Raw genomic sequence first — 20,591 nt, forward strand, 5'->3', positions numbered from 1 at the left:
AATGCTCTAATGTAGGGTTAGTAGCAGACAGAGGCTGCTTCTTCTTGAGGAAGTCATAGCAGAGTCCCCATCAGTGCAAAGTATTTCAGAAGAGGAGAGTTTGATAGAGTAAGGAGCAGAGTCCTCCAGCAGAGCATTTCAGGAAAGGAGAGTTAGAGGAGGGGTGTCAAATTCAGTTTAATTGTGGGCTGCATCAGCATTATGGTTGCCCTCAGAGGGCCGGTTATATCTAAGATTAGATGTCCAGAGCACTACACACCCCCTTATACCCTTACATGAGATGTCAAGAGCCCCCCCCCCACCATCAGAAGTCAAGTCACCCACCCTTTCTTACATCAAATGCACACCCTTACCTTGTGCTGCTGCCAGGAAGAAGATGGGGGGGGGGTGGATCTGGGAAGAAGAAATGCAGGTTCTAGAGGAGGGCTGGAGTCAGCTTCCAGAGTCTGCCCAGTGCTGAGACCAGGGGAGGCAGAGGCCAGGTGGTGGTGTGGCTTCACAGAGAGGTGCAGGATCTGTAGGAGGAGTTCTGCTCTCCTCTCTGCTGCGGACTGCTGAGAAAGGGGGGAGGGTGGGGGGCAGACAAAGACGAGCCTTTTTGCAGCTGCACAGAGGAGTGCAGGATCTGGCAAAGGAGTTCTGTCCTCTCTGCTGCCGACTACTGAGACAAGGGAGGTGCCGCAGCTGCAGGAGAGGTGCGTGGACCACATAAAAAGGCCTGGGGGGCTGCATTTGGCCTACGGGTCTTGTGTTTGACACCTGTGCGATGGAGGAAGGAACAGAGTCATCCAACAGTGTAGATTATTTCAGAAGAGGAGCGTTAGAGGAAGGAGCAGAGTCCTCCAGCAGTGCAGAACATTTCAGGAGAGGAGAGTTGGATAGAGGAAGAAGCAAAGTATTTCAGGAAAAGAGAGTTAGAGGAAGGGGAACAGCCCTTCAGCAGTGCAGAACATTTCAGGAGAGGAGAGTTAAGCCCCGTACACACGAGTAGAAATTCGGCCGGGAAATTTCGTCCAACGACCGATCTGCCGATTTTCGGCTTGTTAGTATGGTGCTTCCAACAACCGACTCCGACTTTTCGGCCGAAAAAATCCTGGTGTGTAGGCTATATAATTTTTGTGGACCATCAAACGTCCGATTTTCGGCTCATTAGTACAGATTTCGACGGGGAAAAATCTTATGAGTAAGACTAGGCATGCTCAGAGATGAAGGAACACAAAGAAAGCAATCCAACACATGACATCACTTCTAAAATAGAATTCTGTCGTGCGGGAAAATTCGTGTGCAGTCTAGAGCACATTCCAACCAACAGACACCACTCTGGACAAAAGACGGGACGACCGGTCGGCGGAAATTCGTTGCGTGTGTACGAGGCTTTAGCTAGAGGAAGAAGCAGAGGCCTCCAGCAGAGCAGAGCATTTAGGCAGAGGATATAGATGCAGTTTTGCTAATTGAATTGGTAAATGTAATTTTTTTTCTCAATTATGTCTCTGCTTCTCCTGTTTTTCAGACATGCGAGAAGGAATGTCCCGCAGTGACCTCTCCAGAACGTTGTGCCCCACTGTGTGAACACAGACACATGAGGATGCCTGCCCGTCTCCCTGGATTCCTGCCCAGGACTGAACCCTCCCAAGCCCTCTGTATCCTGTTCACATGATCTGGCAGAGTCTGTGCATGACCAAGGCTGGACAATGTTCCTGGCACGGACAGAAAAGCCATATTTCCTCTTGTGTTTGGTCTTCTCACAGCTGCTTTTTGTTTTGTTGCTGTACCGCCGTGGAGCCTCCAGCGTCTTCCAGGGGATATTCGGGTCCAGCCCCACCTGGGACTATTCCAGAACGCAAGACGTGTACACCAACCTGAGTTCCTTCACACCCGACCCCGAGGCTGTGAGGACCCTCTACTGTCCTGTAAGATCCCCTATTCTCGGTACGTGAAAAGCTTCAGGGGATAACTCAAGTAACTATACAACAATGTTTTTTTGTTTTGGCATGTTAAAACGTATATAGAGAAGCAATCCTGCTTAATAGGCAATTTGTTATTCTGTTTAGCCAGTGCTGTGAGCCAGACACCCCTACCACACTGCATAGCCTGTTCATCACTGAAGCTTTGCAGCTTGATATTTTTTCAATGGGAGCCCATAGTTCTATATTAACAAGGGGATAAACTTGATACATTTATTACTAAGAAAAAAAAAAAAAAAACGTGCAAAGTTCGCAAAAGGTGCTTCGTTTTTTTAAGGGTGTATTTTTTAGGTCCAAGGTTCCTAACTGGTTAAAATACCATCCTGATTGTAAAGTACAGGGTACTGGTTGAGTATTCATAGACCTTGGGTTATAGGGTGATGCTTTTAGTTGATTGGACACTGGAAAGCTTTTGAGGACACACCTCCTTGGCATCCCCTCTATAACTCCACCCCACACCATGTGTCCTCTGATTTTTTTACTCATGCCCTGTGCTGGTGGACCTCTTTTTTTACCTTTATGGATAATTCACCCTTAGCGGACTTATTTATTATATTACTTTGTCTTCAATCAACTCCGCAATCAGCCACCATAAAAGCAGTGCATTTGGATAGGTGTAAGCTCTGTCTAACCTTGAAAATCGTATCCGGACTCTACACAGTGGAGATGGCCTGTAACGTTGTTTCAGGCTTTGAATCCTTCATATGGGTACTCACCTCTGAACTTTGTGCAACCCATATACATTCAGTAGATACAGGGTGCCATAGAGGTCCAGAGCTGGGATGCAGAAATACTTTCCCCCCTCCCTATTCTTTAGTATGGCCATTCTTACAAAGGGTTCTGTGGATCTTCAAGATTCCTCCGGTGTTTGCTAGAGGTTCTTTAAGTAGAATGAAGTTTCTGCCTCTCAGATATGCAACCACTGACACACACCACTGATCTTTTTAGCTATTGATAAGCGGAACGTTCTTCCCACTGACCACTAATGTAAGGAACGTTCTTCCCACTGACCACCAATGTAAGGAACGTTCTTCCCACTGACCACCAATGTAAGGAGAATTCTTCCCACTGATCCCCAATGTAAGGAGAATTCTTCCCACTGATCCCCAATGTAAGGAACATTCTTCATACTGATCACCAATGTAAGGACTATTCTTCACACTGACCACCAATGTAAGGACTATTCTTCACACTGACCACCAATGTAAGGACTATTCTTCACACTGACCTCCAATGTAAGGACCATTCTTCCCACTGACCTCCAATGTAAGGAGAATTCTTCCCACTGACCTCCAATGTAAGGAGCATTCTTCCCACTGACCTCCAATGTAAGGAGCATTCTTCCCACTGACCACCAATGTAAGGACCATTCTTCCCACTGACCACCAATGTAAGGACCATTCTTCCCACTGACCACCAATGTAAGGACCATTCTATCCACTGACCACCAATGTAAAGTGCATTCTACCCACTGACCTCCAATGCAAGGGGCATTCTTCACATTGACCACTAATAAAATGGGGGCATTACACTGACCACCAGACTAATCTACTGTGAGCTGTAGATAAAGTAAATATTAGTAGGGGTTCTGCGAGACCTGAAAGCTATTTTAAGGTTCCTCCATAATAAAAAATTTGGAGATGGCTTCTATAATCCAAAATATGATCATCTGTAAGGGGAGGGAAAGAGTAGCGTCAGAGCAAAGATGATGATTCCTGTAAGTGGGCAATGGGTCTGAAGGTCTCCTGACCTAGTTTACTTTAGTTTAAAGACACTGCCTTGTGGGGTCTTCTGTGGAAGCTGAATCCCAGCCAGACTACTAACTACACAGATAAAATACATACAGTATGTGGGAGCTGTTTACCTGACAATGGATTTGAGATTTGAAATATGGTGGTGGTAGCACCATGTTGTGGTGGTGTTTTTCTTCAGCAGGGACAGGGAAGCTGCTCAGAGTTGATGGGAAGATGGATGGAGCCAAATACAGGGCAATCTTAGAAGAAAACCTGTTAGAGTCTACAAAAGACTTGAGGCTGGGGCGGAGGTTCACCTTCCAGCAGGACAACGACCCTAAACATACAGCCAGAGCTACAATGGAATGGTTTACATCAAAGCATATTCATGTGTTAGATTGCCCAGTCAAAGTCCCGACCTAAATCCAATTGAGAATCTGTGGCAAGACTTGAAATTTGCTTATCACAGATTCTCTCCATCCAATCTGACAGAGCTTGAGCTATTTTGCAAAGAAGAATGGGCAAACATGTCCCTCTTTAGATGTGCAAAGCTGGTAGAGACATCCCCAAAAAGACTTGAGCTGTAATTGGCAGTAAAAGGCAGTTCTACAAAGTATTGACTCAGGGAGGTGAAAACAAATGCACGCCACACTCTTCATATATTTATTTGTAAAAAAAATTTGAAAATCATTTATCATTTTCCTTCCACTTCACAATTATTGCCACTTTGTGTCGGTCTATCACATAAAATCCCAATAAAATACATTTACGTTTTTGGCTGTCGGTCTATCGCATAAAATCCCAATAACCTACATTTACGTTTTTGGTTGTAACATGACAAAATGTGGAAAATTTCAAGGGGTATGAATACTTTTTCAAGGCCTTGAATTTAGCTTTAGGGGTGCAGCTGGTGTGTTTTTTTTCACTGCTATAGGTTGAAGTTCCTTTTCTTTCTTTTACGTGAGATGAATAGTAAAGCCTAGTACAGACCTGTTTATTAGGTAGGCTTCCCCCTGAGCAAACATAGCAATTAAAACAACACAGTGTACTGTGTATAAGGTTCTGACAGCATCTCGCCCCCCCCCAGACCGGGAGAATTTCAGGCCCGTGATACCTAAAGGTCACACCTGACACCATCGTTCCCTGCAGACGGAGGATGCTGGGTGGGGAAAGGTCAGAGGGAAGACAGATTATACAGGAGAGCATTGACTGCCTCTCTGTAATGTCAGCAAAGGGTAAGTGCAGTTAGTCCAGTACTGCTTGGACCAAGAACATGGAAACATTCCGAGAGCTTGTCCTGAACATTTTAGGTGGAACTTTAGGTCAGAAAATAAAGTCCTGCTTAACCAGTTACTACCCGCCCGCCGTCAAATGATAGCGGATCGGTGTACCTATTATCCTGGGACGCCGTCATATGACGGTGCACCAGAACAGCCTCTCTCGCGCGCCCCCGGGGGCGAGCGGAGCGGCGATCATGACCGCGCTGTGTTGCTCGGACACGGCGCGATCCCGATCTCGGTAAAGAGTCAATGACATAACTTTTTACCCACGTGATCGGCTGTGTCCAATCACAGCCGGTCACATGTAAATGAGGAAGTGCCGTTATTTGGCTCTCCTCGGCTCACACTGTCAGTGTGTGAGGCGAGGAGAGCCGATCAGCGGCTCTTCCTCATAGGGGACACAGGGAAATGTAATCAGGGCACTGATCACCAGTGCCCTGATTACACAAGGGTGAAATAAAGTGCCCTAACTGCCCACAGTGCCAGCCATCAGTGCCCATAGTGCTGCCAGTCAGTGCCCTCTCAGTGTCTGCTCATCTAGGCACTGATGGGCACTGACTGGCAGCACTATGGGCACTGAGTGTGGGCACTGATGTGGCTGCCCATCAGTGTCCATCAGTGCTGCCCATCAGTGCCACCTCTTAGTTCCTATTAGTGCCACCTATCAGTGCTCATCAGTGCCGCCTATCAGTGCGGCATATTAGTACCTCCTCATCAGTGCCACCTCATCAGTTCCCATAGGCTGCACTGATGGGCACTGATGAGGTGGCACTTATGGGAACTGATGAGGTGGCACTGATGAGGAGGTACTAATATGCCGCACTGATAGGCTGCACTGATGGGCACTGATGAGGCGGCACTTATCAGTGCCGCCTCATCAGTGCACATCAGTGAACGAGAAAAAATTATTTATTTTCAAAATTTACTCACAGAAAATAAGAAATTCAAAATTTTCTGTCTTTTTTTCTTTTTTTTTTGTAAGAAATAAAAAACCCAGAGGTGATTAAATACCACCAAAAGAAAGCTTTATTTGTGTGAAAAAAAATGGTAAAAATTTCATTTGGGTACAGTGTAGCATGACCGCGCAATTGTCATTCAAAATGTGAGAGCGCTGAAAATTGGCCTGGGCAGGAAGGGTGTGAAAGTGCCCGGTAGGCAAGTGGTTAATCACTCCTGGTTGGCCCCTTTTGCAGGTATAGATAAAACATTAAGGCCTCATGCACACTGGACGTTACCAAAACGTCACTAGAAAGCTGTAGAAGGAGTTTTTCAGCTTTTTTGCAAAAGCTTTTTTTTTTTTTTTTTTTTTTTTTAGATTTTTTTTTTCAGCTGTAGCGTTTTTAGCTTTTTAATTTTTTTATTTTTTTTTTTTATTTTTTTTTATTTATTTTTTTTCTTAGCAAAACTATACTCCCACAAAAGCTTTGGGCTCAAAAACGTTGATAAAAGCCAAATAGCCGCGTTTTTCAGCGTCTCTTGGCGTTTTTCAGCATTTTTAAGCTTTTATCAGAGTTAGTGTTTTTACAGCTGAAAAACTCCTCTCAAAACCCCATTTTGTTCTGGGTTTTTTCCAGCCAGAAAATGCCTCTGCTAAATATTGCTAACAGCCTGTGTGTGCATGGACACCTAGGATAACATGCTGGGGCGTTTACTGGCTGCAGAAAAAAACGTCTGTAAAAACGTCCCGTGTGCATGAGTCTCTAATGGGCCATACACACTAAGATTTTCTGAAGACTTTTTTTTCCTTCAGATTTACCTTTTCTATGCAGTGCAAGGGCCTGCCAGATTGCATACAAATTGAGTGTTTAGGTTTGACCTCATATTATATGGTTTTGGTAAGTCTGAAGGAAAAAGTCTTCAGAAAATCTTATAGTGTGTATGGCCCATAACTGATAAAAGCTGAAAAACGCCAAGAAACACTGAAAAACGCGGCTATTCTGCATTTATCAACGTAAGGCCTCATGCACACTGGAGGTTACCAAAGCGTCAGTAGAAAGCTGTAGAAAGCGTTTTTCAGCATTTTTTTTTTTTTTTCACTTTTTTCACCTGAAGCTTTTTTTAGCTGCCTTTTTTTTTTTTTTTTTTGCAAAAACTATACTCCCACAAAAGGTTATGGCTCAAAAACATTGATAAATGCAGAATAGCCACGTTTTTCGGCGTTTTTATTTGCGTTTTTCAGCATTTTTAAGCTTTTAACCGGTTGCCGACCGCCGCACGACCAAATACTGCGGTGGTCAGCCCCGGCCAGGCAGAGTGACGTAGGGGTACGTCACTCGCCTGTCACTGACTTGTGAGCCAATTGCGGGCGGGCGGACGCGCGCCCGCCCCGGCTCGTTCACTGACAAGTCAGTGCATGTGACCAGCGGACCCGATCGTCCGCCGGTCACTCACGATCGCTCCGGTGAAGGGAGAAAGTCAGGCGGCTTATGTAAACAAGCCGCCTGTCATTCTCCCCTGTGTAAAAATGAAGATCAGACGGTTCTACTATGTAGAACCGTTGATCTCTGTTTTTACACCAATAGCCATGTCCCTTTACAGTTAGAATCACGCCCCTAGGACACACTTAACCCCTCCCTCTCCAATACAGTTAACCCCTTCCCTGCCAGTGTCATTTTTACAGTAACAGTGCATATGTATAGCACTGATTACTGCAGTAATGTCACTGGTACCCCCAAAAGTGTCAAAAATGTCAGTCAAGGGTCCGATCTGTCCGTCGCAGTACCGCAAAAAAAACGCAGATCGCCACCATTACGCTTTAAAAAAAAAAAAAACACCAAAAATGACAATCTTTCCCTTTTGTTAGTAAACGCGATAACTTTTGCGCAAACCAATCAAAATACGCTTTTTGCGATTTTTTTTTTTTTTTTTTTTTTTTTTTTTTTTTTTTTTTTTTTTTTTTTTTTTTTTTTTACCAAACATATGTAGCATAAAACAAATTGGCCGAAAATGTTAAAAAAATTTTGATTTTTACTTTTTTTTTTTTTTTTGGGGGAATTTCATATAAAAAAAAAAGTGAAAAATATTGTTATTTTTGCAAAATTGTCGCTCTTTTTTTGTTTATAGCGCATGATCAAAAAATCGCACAGGTGATCGAATACCACCAAAAGAAAGCTCTGTTTGTGGGAAAAAAAGGACGTCAAATTTGTTTAGGTACAGCGTTGCCCGACCGCGCAATTGTCCGTTAAAGTCACGCAGTGCCGAATCGCAAAAAAAACCCTGGTCTTTTAGCAGCCAAATCCTCCGGGGCTTAAGTGGTTAACAGAGTTAGAGCATTTTTACAGCTAAAAAACTCCTCTCAAAACCCACTAGTTCTGAGTTTTTTCCAAGCTAAAAAACACCCCTGCTAAAAACTGTTGACAACAGCCTATGTGTGTGCATGGACACATAGGATAACATGCTGGGGAGTTTACTGGCTGCAGAAAAAAATGTCTGACACCAAAAACGGCCATTGTGCATGAGGCCTAAAAATAAGCGTGTATACGGTTTAAAATCCAGTAATACATTGTCTCTCTCTGCTCTGCACATGCTCAGTTGCTCTCCATCTGAGTTTGTAGAAGTCGATCTCCTGACAGCCATAAAGTAGAACTATAAGCAACATTTTTTTTCCGTTTTGCATAGAGAAAGGAAGGGTTGTAGCCCGTCACTTTTTTTTTTTTTTTTGTGCCATCTGTGTCCTATTGCGGAGATTTCTCTTTACTTCCTGTCCCCTTTACTTCCTGTCCCCTTTACTTCCTGTCCCCTTTACTTCCTGGCCCCTTTACTTCCTGGCCCCTTTACTTCCTGTCCCATAGCCAAACAGGAAGTGAGAGGAAATCTCTGCAAATTAAGGGAATCCCTTTGGGAGCCCCCCAGGTCACCAGGACTAATGTCCCCGTTGGAAGTTTTCCTCTCTTAATTTCGGAGGACAACCCAAAATTAGGGATTTTCTTTTACTTTCAATGATAATGGTAAACAGCATAAATAGGGTGAATCTTCAAACCGCAATAAAAACTGACAAGCGTTCTAAACCCTCTTCACTCCATCCAACACTAGAAAAAAAAACTTTTGCCTTTTAGTCCCGGTTCACACATATGCAATGCGGGAACCCTGGGAATCCACTATGGGTTCCCGCATCGCACTCGCCTTTCAGGCAGTTCACACTGCCATATGCGAATCGCTGGGGGCGTCAAGCACGTAGCAGTCCTGTGAAACGCGTCTACTGTCCTTCTGTACCTTGTACCACTTATGTGAATAAAGGAACTTTTCTTCATTGGATTCCATGGTGGTGTGGTGTGGTTGTGGTGGTGGTGAATAAAGGAACTTTTCTTCATTGGATTCCATGGTGTGGTGGTGTGGTGGTGGTGGTGTTGTGGTTGTGGTGGTGTGGTGGTTGTTGTGGTGTGGTTGTGGTGGTTGTTGTGGTGTGGTGGTGGTGTTGTGGTTGTGGTGGTGTTGTGGTTGTGGTGGTGTGGTGGTTGTTGTGGTGTGGTGGTGGTGTTGTGGTTGTGGTGGTGTGGTGGTTGTTGTGGTGTGGTGGTTGTTGTGGTGTGGTGGTGGTTGTGGTGGTTGTTGTGTTGTGGTTGTTGTGTTGTGGTTGTTGTGTTGTGGTGTGGTGGTGGTGTTGTGGTGGTGGTGGTGTGTGACCATTTTTCTTCTTTTATGCTTCTGGTGGCGAGCCGAGGTTCAGCACCCCCCTTGAATGGTGGACTGTGACTAGCCTGAGGGTTGTTATCTCACTTCATTGAAGTCGATCTCCTGACAGCCATAAAGTAGAACTACAGGCAAAACTTTTTTTTTCCCGTTTTGCATAGACTAAGGGAGGGTTATAGCCCCTGTCAGAACAGATACAGACTCGCTCTCGCTCTTCCGCATAATGTAATGACTATGGAACTGAGTGTTGGTGCTTAGGCTGCAACGTCCAGATGCATGTAATTGCTTCCAGGTAGCAAGAAAAGCCGTCACACGATGCGATTTATTCCAGCATGACGGCAGTGTACAACATGGCAAAATACTAACGCGTTTCGGCCGTAGCCTTACTCATAGCATACAAAAATATAAAAAAAGAAACAGACTTGGGCTCCTTTCACACGGGCGGTGCGCCCGACAGAGTCCGTTTTGCTCAGCGCGGATCGATCCGCTGATCCCCGCTGACCAGGCGGATGACAGCTCCTTCTCCGCTCTGTGTGCAGAGACAGGGAGTCAGAGCCCTGCTCTCCTCTATGGGGAGATCGGATGAGAACTGACCACCTGTCCGTTTTCATCCGATCCCGTTCTCCAGACGGAAGTAAAATAGGATTTCCATCCATCCGGATTTCACGGACAGGATCGTATAGCAGCGGGTGTCTCCGCTGACATCCGCCGCTCCATAGGGCTGCATGGAGCATTCGTTCAGGTCCGCCTGAAAAACTGACAGGCTGACTGGATCGGAAAGCCCGCATGATGGGGCCTTGTATAGATACGAAACGGCTCTATCAAATAGGGGGGGGGTATATTCTTGATTGCAATTAAGATAATTCAAAAACACACAAGTGGGATGTTGAAGCCAGTTCGAAGAGACGGGGGGAAAAAAGCAAAAAATACACATTGTGGATACAGAGAAATCATTAATCATAAACCTATCTTAATCATAGGCGTGCGCAGGGGGTGTGCCGGTTGTGCCTGGGCACACCCTAATCACCCTGTATGGCGCAGATTCCCCCTGCTGATATTTCACCAAAGCCCCTAGCTAGGTATTCATAAAAAAACACATTGCAACAATTTACACACGCTAATGCACATACCTTTTCTACTTATTTTGCAGACTATGCCGGTCTCTGTGGCGTGCCGGGCTCTGTGGCGTGCCGGGCTCTGTGGTACGCCGGTCCCTGTGGTACGCCGGTTTCGGTGGATATCCCGGCAGGGCTGAGGGCGGCAGTGTCAAAGCTCAGCTGTCAAGACTGTGAGAATGGAGCCGCTATTAGTACCAGCTCACAGGCGGAGTGATATCAAGTGCACTCCGCCTGTGAAAGGAGGAGTCATACAGAGGAAGCACGCGGCTGCAGTAGAGGGCAGAGCCGCATGCTTCCTCTGTATGACTCCTCCTCCCACAGGCGGAGTGCACTTGATATCACTCCGCCTGTGAGCCGGTAATACGTGGGAAACATCGGCTCCGATCTCAGTCGTGACAGCTGAGCTCGCCTATGACAGTGCAGCCCTCAGCCCTGCCAGGATATCGCCCTGCGTGTCCGCGAGTGCAGGGTGAAATGCAGGAGACTCCCGCAACTTGCGGGAGACTTGAGATGTCTGAAATACGTAGTTACAAAATGTATACCTTTCCCTTTCTTACAACGGTGCTGCCTTTTAGGCCTCATGCACCCTGGACGTTATCAAAACGTCAGTAGAAAGCTGTAGCCGTATAAGGCCCCTTTCACACATACGGACCGTTTGTCCATTTTTCATGCATCCATTGACGGATGAAAAACGGACATCAATGCATTCCTATGGAAAAACAGATGACAACGGATGATCATCCGTTTACATCCGCTTCCGTCAATATCCGTTTTTTTTTTTTTTTTAATGGATGAAAAATGGATGTAAACTGACAAATGGTCCGTTTGTCATCCGTTTGTCATCCGTTTGTCATCCGTTTTTTCATCCGTTTTTTCATCCGTTTTTTCATCCGTTTTGTCATCCGTTTTGTCATCCGTTTTGTCATCCGTTTTGTCATCCGTTTTGTCATCCGTTTTGTCATCCGTTTTGTCATCCGTTTTGTCATCCGTTTTGTCATCCGTTTTGTCATCCGTTTTTCCATTGGTAGTGGATGAAAAAAAAACAAAAAACGGACGAATATTTCATCCATTTTGACATGACTAAATTGATGAAATGGGGCCTAAGGAGTTTTTCAGCGTTTTTTTAGCTTTTTTCAGCTGTAGCGTTTTTTTAGCTTCTTTTTTTTAGCAAAAGTATATTCCCACAAAAGCTTATGGCTCAAAAACTTTGATAAACGCCAAATAGCTGCGTTTTTTTGGCGTTTTTGAAAGTTTTTAGGCTTTTTTCAGAGTTAGAGCGGTTTTACAGCTGAAAAACACATCTTAAAAACCCACTAGTTCTGAGGTTTTTTTCCCAGGCAGAAAACGCCCCTGCCCAAAAATGCTGATAACAGTCTGTGTGTGCATGGACACATAGGATAACATGCTGAGGATTTTACTGGCTTCAGAAAAAAAAAAAAAACGTCTAGACGCTAAAAATGTCCACTGTGCATGAGGCCTAAAAATAAGTGTGTATACTGTTTAACCACTTGCCGACCGCTCCACGCAGATTTACTGCGGCAGGGCGGCTTGGCTACGCATAATCATATAGATATACGTGATTATGTGCACGCGGTTTTTAGGATAGTTTAGGACATTCTATGGAGCCTCACAGGGCATCTATACCACCTGGTTCATATTTTATAGTTCTTCTCTTGTATATATGTTGAAAAACTTGATTTAAAGGTTAGGAAGGATGACTTCTTCGTCTTCTATGGTGATCTCTTGGCCCAATTAGAAATAATGTGGGAATTTTCTGAAAGCCTAGTACAAAGGGATTCCAATGGAGTTAGATCCCTATGTAGTGAACCCTTGTTTGATAATTTTGTATTAAAGTGCTGGAGCTGAAAGTAATGTAGCCAACGACCCGGGTAGTTACATTCTGCGATTGCTATTATATTAAATGATTGGAGCCCCGTAGATGTAAGTGCTTGTTTAATCGGTGAAGGGGGCCATCGTAGGAACCTAGTCGACAATAGACACTGCAGAAATTCTGGATTGCCCATAATTGGAGTAAGTGGGCCCGGGATTGAGGAGATACCTAGCTTATGGATAGTTGAGTCTGTAATGGAACCGTGACCCACACTGTGTTTTTTGGGCTTCAATCAGTATAAGGCTTCCTCCAGTCTTGAACATCGGTATCAGATATTACAGCGCCCCCATACAAAACTAGACGGAAGTTAGCTTGTAAAGGGCTGGAACCACCTACAAATTTATTGAACAGTCTCACACACAATATAGACAGCACAGGGAAACATCCCCCTCCTGATCAAATTACCACACCAGGTCAGGTGCCTGATTACATTATCATATGCAGATGAAATTGTGTATAGAAATTGCATAAACCTGAACAAATTATCTAGCCATCTGGAGAGAACCATGGGAGTTCATTAAGAATTAACAATTCAACAGACAGGCTTAACAGAAGACGCATCACACCTTAATACACAGACAATAGCAGGAGGCCACCAGGACCAGACTGTCCATATCTTACATTGAAGAACATAGAACAGAGGCCAATGTGATTCGCTCTTTCAATGAACATGTTCACAATCAAACAGGCCAGGAATAGTCTTCATATATTTTTTTGAGATATATGGTTGATAAATATTACTGTCCCGTTTGAAGTAATCAAAACCATATTCTTAGTGTCCATTAGGTACCGGTCCAACATTTCCTTAGTCACCCTGTGTCCCTCATAGACACAGGGTGACATACACATAAGAGGGGCCTATGGGGCTGAGAGAAGGATTTCCCAACCTCTCTAAGGTAAGCTGGTTTCCAGGGGCCCCCCGAGCAAAGTGACTCCCGTCACAGAGTCCCAGACTGCTAATAATAAAAATGTAGGAGGTGAATGTGTTTGTCTAGGGCGACGTAGTTTAGACATAGTCCACGGGAGAGAGGTCAAGGGGGCAGGTGTGTTTGTTGCTCTATAGCAGTGTCTTTCAACCTTTTTCAACCAAGGCACCCTTTAAAATCTGAAAATCTCAAGGCACGCCAACCAAAAATGTCTAAGTTACATATCCATTTGCTTCTGTGTGCGACCACGGAGGGATGGGGGAGGGGGGGGGCGCATTACATTTTTTCGTCTTATTTATTTATTTTACTTTTTTTTTTCTTTGCACAGTCTCCTTTTAATTGTAGTTAAATTAATTAAAACAGCGCTAGCATTTTGTATAAATGTATAATCAATATTGCTAGTGAATATATGAAAAATATATATTGCAACAATAATCAATAAAAACTCAATTTAAATACATACAATAAGGTGCAAAGTGATCAATATAAATATAAACAACTCAATCCTGTGTATAAAAAATAATGCAGCTGCTGTGAATCCAAGTTAATCTTGGAAAAAATGTAAAATGAAATTAAAACAGCGCTGGCATTTCATATAAAACTTACTGGTGAATATATAAATAATTATTACAATAAAGTGCAAAGTGATCAATATAAATATGAAGAAGGAAACCAGCAGTAAAATGCAGCAAATTTTCATAAAATAGTCCTTCGATGTTGATGTAACAAAATAAAGTGCTCAGGTGCAGAAACCAACCGGCCAAACCGTGCTCAAGTGAGTGGCCCGACCCTCCAGGTTCCCTACTCACCAGATATGCATCTCAAACGCTTGATAGGATCATGTATGGCTTGGGTAACCCAACTTTTCGTGGGAATGGTTCCAGGAAAAGAAATGCCTTGTTATAGGATCACTCCAACAGGTCTGACCTGTTGGAGTGATCCTATAACAAGGCATTTATTTTCCGTGTAAGCGGAATATAATATAAAAAAAAGTAGTACGGTGACCATTATCAGTAATCTAATTAAAACAAACCTATCTTTTTTTTTATCTTTATCGTTTTTTTTATATATATACCCACATATAAATAAAAAGAATAGTAGCGCAAAAAGTCACTCAGATATGACTTTAGAAATGCATAAAACAATACAACCATAAATAAAAGGGTGTTGCTAAAACACTCTAATAAGGGTAAAAAAGTCCTTTAAAAGTCCATAGACCGTCCAGGAATGAGTGATGTTACTACTGGATCACCTTTTCAACCACCACCAAGTGTCACACCGAGGGGTCAGTAGAAGTGGCAACTCACCAGATAAAGTGGCTCAGGTGTTCTCACACAAGAGCACAATGAGCAGGTATCAAAGATACTGATGATGGGTGTAAACAAACGACCTTGATGTATCCCCGCTGCGCACACTGAATCAGACCTCCTTTCCACAGACTCCACTCAGCATAATGATCACCTTTGTCTGACAGCTGTGACGGGCACTGATTGGCCGGTGGCGCTCCTCAGCATGTCCCGTACATCATATCGGGGCAGACCGGCAGTTTATAAGAGCTATTGCCCACATGAACTCCATGAATAGAGGGATTAGACCATAGAGCCACCGTCAGATGTTCCATAGCCAAAATATATAGGTATGGTGAAGGCGGACAGCTCTGACGTGTCCCATTTAAAATAATAATGGTTCGTGGCCATATTCTATTAACCGTTATCCTTGCGGATGAATCGGTGTATAAAGACATTGTTTTTTGTATAAATTCTATCGAAGACCTACTTGTTTCAGGGATGCTACCATAAACCTCCAATCCAAGCGATCAAAGGCCTTCTCCGCATCTAATGAAAGAAGAACCGGTGGGTTCTTGGTTTTGTGGACGTATTGTATCAGAAGACTTGTCTTTAAGATGTTATCACAAGCTTCCCTGTTTGGGACAAACCCCACCCGATCTAGGTCAATTATGGAAGGAATCACGGTTTGACGCAAACTAAAATTTTTGCAAAAATTGTTAGATCCACATTTATCAAGGAAATGGGCTTATACCTAGAGCATCGAGCAGGGTCCTTTTTCTGGTTTTGCAATAAGAGAGATTTGTGCCTCCTGTGATTGCTTGGTAAATGGGCAATCGGACTTAATTTCGTTATAGAGGTTACAAAGAACAGGATTGAAGACCTCACCAAACTGCTTATAGAAAGCCCCTGATAGCCCATCTGGACCAAAGATTTTATGGCCTGATTCACTTTTTCTGTTGAAAAAGCGGTCAAGACGCTCTTCGCCTTCTCTTATACATAGTTGAGCGGTACTTTGAATATAGTCAGAGAGTTGGGAATGGTTTAAACCAGGGGTGTCAAACTCAATTTAATTGTGGGCCGCATCAGCATTATGATTGCCCTGAAAAGGACCGGTTGTATCTGTAAGACTAGATGTCCAGAGCATTCCCTACCCTTACATAAGACGTCAAGAGCCTACCCACCATTAAAAGTTGAGTCCCCCACCCTCCCTTATTTCACAGTGCACCCCATACCTTCTGCTGCTGCTGGGAAGAAGCTGGAGGCAATGCTGGAAAGCAGAAAGTACAGGATCTGGAGAAGGACTGGAGCTCTTCTGCAGCTGCAGGAGAGGTGTGAGGGCCACATGAAATGACCTAGAAGGCCTGATTCGGCCCACGGGCCTTGTGTTTGACATATGTGGTTTAAACTATCTGATATAGGTTAATTTGTACCCCCTAAATTATGAAGTGAGGAGTAATAATCATGAAATGTAGATGCAATTCTAATTCAAGGCCTCGCTGTGGACATCAGACTTTTGAAAAGTAACGCCCAGATTGTTTTTTAGAGATTGAGCGTGCTAGAGCTTAACTACATTTATTGCCATGTTCATAAAGAACTTGTTGTGAACATTCTCTGTATTTCAGAAAAGCTTGGTCAAGCAAAGAATGCAGTTCAGCTGGCTTTTATTGGACATTGGAAAGTAGAGACCTCTATGTTTTATGTTTTAATTCAAATTCATACATTTCCTAAGTAGGGAAGCCACTGTAAGGGTCCTTTCTCTCTTCAATATGGCGCCATGGGAGATAAAAACTCCCCTCAGCACACATTTCAATGCCTCCCACTTTATAGTAGGTGCCGTTGTATCATCCTTAATATCAGATAAAAAAGCTGAGACTGTCTCTGCTATAGATTGCCTTGTCAATGGATCCTCCAATACGTTCTCATTCAGCCTCCAAGTAGGATTCGATTTACAGGTATTAGGAAGTTTCACTGAAAAATATAGTGGGAAGTGATCCGACCACATTGGTACACAGACCATGGTTCCCAGTCTAACAGACGATGGGAAATTAGGAAGTAGTCTATCCTACTGTACGGGTTGTAGGAAGCTGAGTGGCATGTATAGAAACAACAAATTACCATGTTTGGGGGGGCCCATACCCCTGACTGTTGTATACAAACAATTTAAAGAAAAGATGGGGCTTTACGGGCCAATGGGAGGAGGAAGATCATATATGACACAAATTGTCTAAAATAAAAACTTTATTGTACATATTAAAATTGGTACAATACATGGGAATGGTTGCCCATGTCTAACATGTATATAAAAAAATCAAACCGACATAATAGAATCGCAATGTAGAAACACTTCCCAAAAGGGGAGTGCCGATAACTTAATATCAGGAGATGATGTTAAGGTCTCAGATGGAGCACGGTCTAAGGGTCCCCAGCAAGTCGACGCGTTTCGCACCAGGCTTCCTCGGGGCCAGAGAGACCAGGTCAGACCGATATTTCTACAAATTATATATAATTGTACCAATGTATTGTAGCAATTTTAATATGTACAATAAAGTTTTTATCTTAGACAATTTGCTTCATATATGATCTTCCTCCTCCCATTGGCCCGTAAAGCCCCATCTTTTCTTTAAATTGTTTGTATACAAGTGGCATGTATAGTCTTTATCCAAAGGATGCAAGATGTGCCAAACATCTATTAACTGAAGTGAGTGGAGCAACCGCTTCAACTTTATATAATTCAACCGCTACAACTTTAATATATTTAATTTATGCAGAGATGAGAAATATGTGATTTACCCGTTGAATTATCCATTAAAGGATCCGGAGTTATGTTCAGATCACCACCTACAATCAGTGATTAAGCTTACATAATATAGAAGTTTACATGATCGCTTGTCCTTGGTTTGGCGCATAAATGTTTGCCATTGTAAATGGCTGGGAAAATGTTTTACATTTAACAAAGATGTACCTACCCTCAGGGTCAATAATCTCTTGAACATCAGTGATTTAAAATTAGGAATGTACACCAATCGGCACGCCTTTTTGTTTTACTCCTAGGATTATTGCTCGTAAACCAGGAGGAATAGTACCTTGTGGGCATTCGTAGAAGTGATGTTAATTTAAAATGGGTTTCCTGTAGAAAAATAATATTTACCAAAAATGGGCGTACATTATTTGGTTTATGCAAATGTTATAGTGTCTACAAACTGGTATACATACTGGAATTTTTTATTTTTTTTATATTGGTCGTGGCAGCAATCAGCAACTTATAGTGGGACTGTGATAGTATGGCGGTCAGTCGGACACTAACTGACACTTTGTGACACTAATACAGTGATCAGTGCTAACAATTATGCACTTTCACTGTACTAATGATGCTGGCTGGGAAGGGCTTAAGCATCTAGGGCAACCAGTGTTTGTGTGCTGCTTTTTATACCTGCTTCCCAGGGGAAAAAAAACGGCATATCTCCACTGACAGGACGGAGCTTTGTATTGTTTACATATGCAGAGCCCCATCCTGTGTCTCTCCTCGCCAGTCAGCAGGTGGCATCCATTGGCTGGCACCCGCTGATCGGCTTGTGATGCGTCTGAGCACAGCCGGTGGCACACGCGCGCCCCCTACCCAGAAGCGCTGGATCACATGCTAGGTACGTGATTTGGCGCAGGAGAGCCACGCTGCCGCTGTAGAACTGTTATGCGGTCGGCAAGTGGTAAAAAATGATCCCCGTTGAATGTCGTATAGATCCTTGTTCAGGCACTTCTTTGTTATAAAGTGGCAACTGTCTCTCTGTTCCTATGTTGTCACCCTGTCCCATGTACCAAGTATGTAGACTACAAACAGTCATGGTGACACAATTTGCATACCCATGACCTACTATTGTCGGGAAGCCTGTCCAGAGCAATGATATGCAGCAAAAGCTGGAGCGACTCCATGTAGATAGTAAGCGGCTGGAGGAGATTAGGAGTACTAAGAGACGTTTGACAAGCAGCGAGGAGGTGATATGTCCTCTTGAGTGTCGTAAACGGCTGCATTGCACACTTTTGCCGCGAAGTTACAACATAGCTGCATTCAACAGGCGGTTGTGCCCCTCTAAACATGGCAGGGGGTTTAATCCTGCTACAGCCACAAAGCATCATGTCAATGGCATGTGTGCAGATTTGAGGAGTCCCGTCCAGTGCCATCTTAAGAGCATTAAAGGGCCCCGGGCCATGCAGTGCACTGGGGTCCTGCCTACATAATTCCCCACGAGAATAATAATGCAAATTATCGATAATGCGATATTTATTGGTACAGCAGTGCCAGGCTAATGACAGCTTCCAAGTTCGGCGGCTGGGTCCGGTGAACACACACACGGACAGGAGTCAAACTCGACTGTCCTGTGTGTGCCTGTTCCCGTGGAGGCTTCCACGGCCCAAGAGGCCTGACGGCATTGTAGGGCCGACAGGCGCTTGCCACCTGCTAAGTTTGGCGGCGGGATGCACACGGGAAACGGGACTAAAGCTTGACTGGGGCTGGGGAGGTTGGGCCCCCGGACAACTGCCCAGCGTGCGCACTTGGTAAGATGGCCCTGGTCCCGCCTGCACTGCACATGGTTCTGTAGCAGTTGAATTCAATTGAATGGGTCGCATTCAGCAGCAGTATTGCTCACCGAATGCAACAGTGGGTTTAATTCCTACTGCGCAGCATCATGGCCAAGGCATTTGTACACCCTCAGCTGCTGACTTTAAGGCGGAGCAGTTGAGGGGCAGTAAATGTCGCTCACACACAACTTTTTATAACCCCTCTCCTACCGCACTGCGTTAAAGTGGAGTTCCGGCCACAAAATCGACATAATCGATTTTGGGCCATCCACTTGCTTAGTCACCTGAAAAACAAATGGATAGTTAGGATTTTTTTTTTTTTGTTTGCTTACCTTGTTATTGAAGAAAATATACTCCCCTTTCTTCCACTACGTCCCTCTGTGGCCGCGGCCTGCGCCGTCACTTCCTCTTTGCATTGATTCCTGGGAGCTGAACGTCATCACTCCCAGGAATCAATGCACTGCACCGGCCCCGCTCGTCACTTCCGGTGCGGGTGCCTCATTCCCAGCTAAACAGCTTCTGGGCATGCCCAGAAGCTGTGGAGGGATGATGCGCCTGCACCGGAAGTGACAAGCGGGGCCGGTGCAGTGCATTGTGGGACCGAAGAGGACGCAGAAGAGGACGCGCTGGCTTCAGCTACCCACATCCGAGATGGCAGCGCTGGAGAAGAAATTTTCAAGGGAAGTATTTCTTCTAAAAGGTAAGTGCGACCCGGGACAGTTCAGAGGCTATCCATTGTGGAATGTACTAGCCCTGACTGTCCCGGGGGTATTTTTAGCTAGGTTTCACCCCTGTGTCCGGAACTCCGCTTTAACACATGTTATGTTGCGCATTAATGTGCATTCAAAATGGGCTGCCAAAGCACCCTAGCATGTCTAAAATTGCACATGACTGGTTTTGTAATGCAGCGTAAGAAGACTCACTATTATACATTGGGGTGCACTGCAACACAGGTCAAAATGGCATCCAACGCATTTTACGTGTGTTGCGGTTATGCGATTCCGACCTGCCGGTTCACATTCAGTCCATGCTGACCAGGCTGCAGAAAGCATGCTTCAACGACAACAGGGAAAATTGTCAACTTGGTCATCAGGCCTGGCAATGGCATCTGATAATTACGCTTTTTGTAATATCTGAGACGTTTGCGTTCGCTGGCGGCTCATTATATTCTCTGTGAAGCGGAGAG

At 44.3% G+C, this 20,591-nt stretch overlaps 1 protein-coding gene across 1 annotated transcript in view; it reads left to right on the forward strand.

Moving 5' to 3' along the window:
• The window catches only part of LOC309545414 (beta-1,4-galactosyltransferase 3-like), a 169,839-nt gene that overhangs the window by 60,231 nt on the left and 89,017 nt on the right, over positions 1–20,591 (forward strand). The window contains exon 2 of the mRNA XM_082244600.1: positions 1,511–1,929. Within this exon, the coding sequence (XP_082100726.1) occupies positions 1,692–1,929 (238 nt within the window). The 5' untranslated portion in view covers positions 1,511–1,691. The remainder of the gene's footprint in view (positions 1–1,510; positions 1,930–20,591) is intronic.

Source organism: Pelophylax lessonae (genome assembly GCF_965119305.1).
Source record: "Pelophylax lessonae genome assembly, chromosome: 2".
NCBI classification, from domain to species: Eukaryota; Metazoa; Chordata; class Amphibia; order Anura; family Ranidae; genus Pelophylax; species Pelophylax lessonae.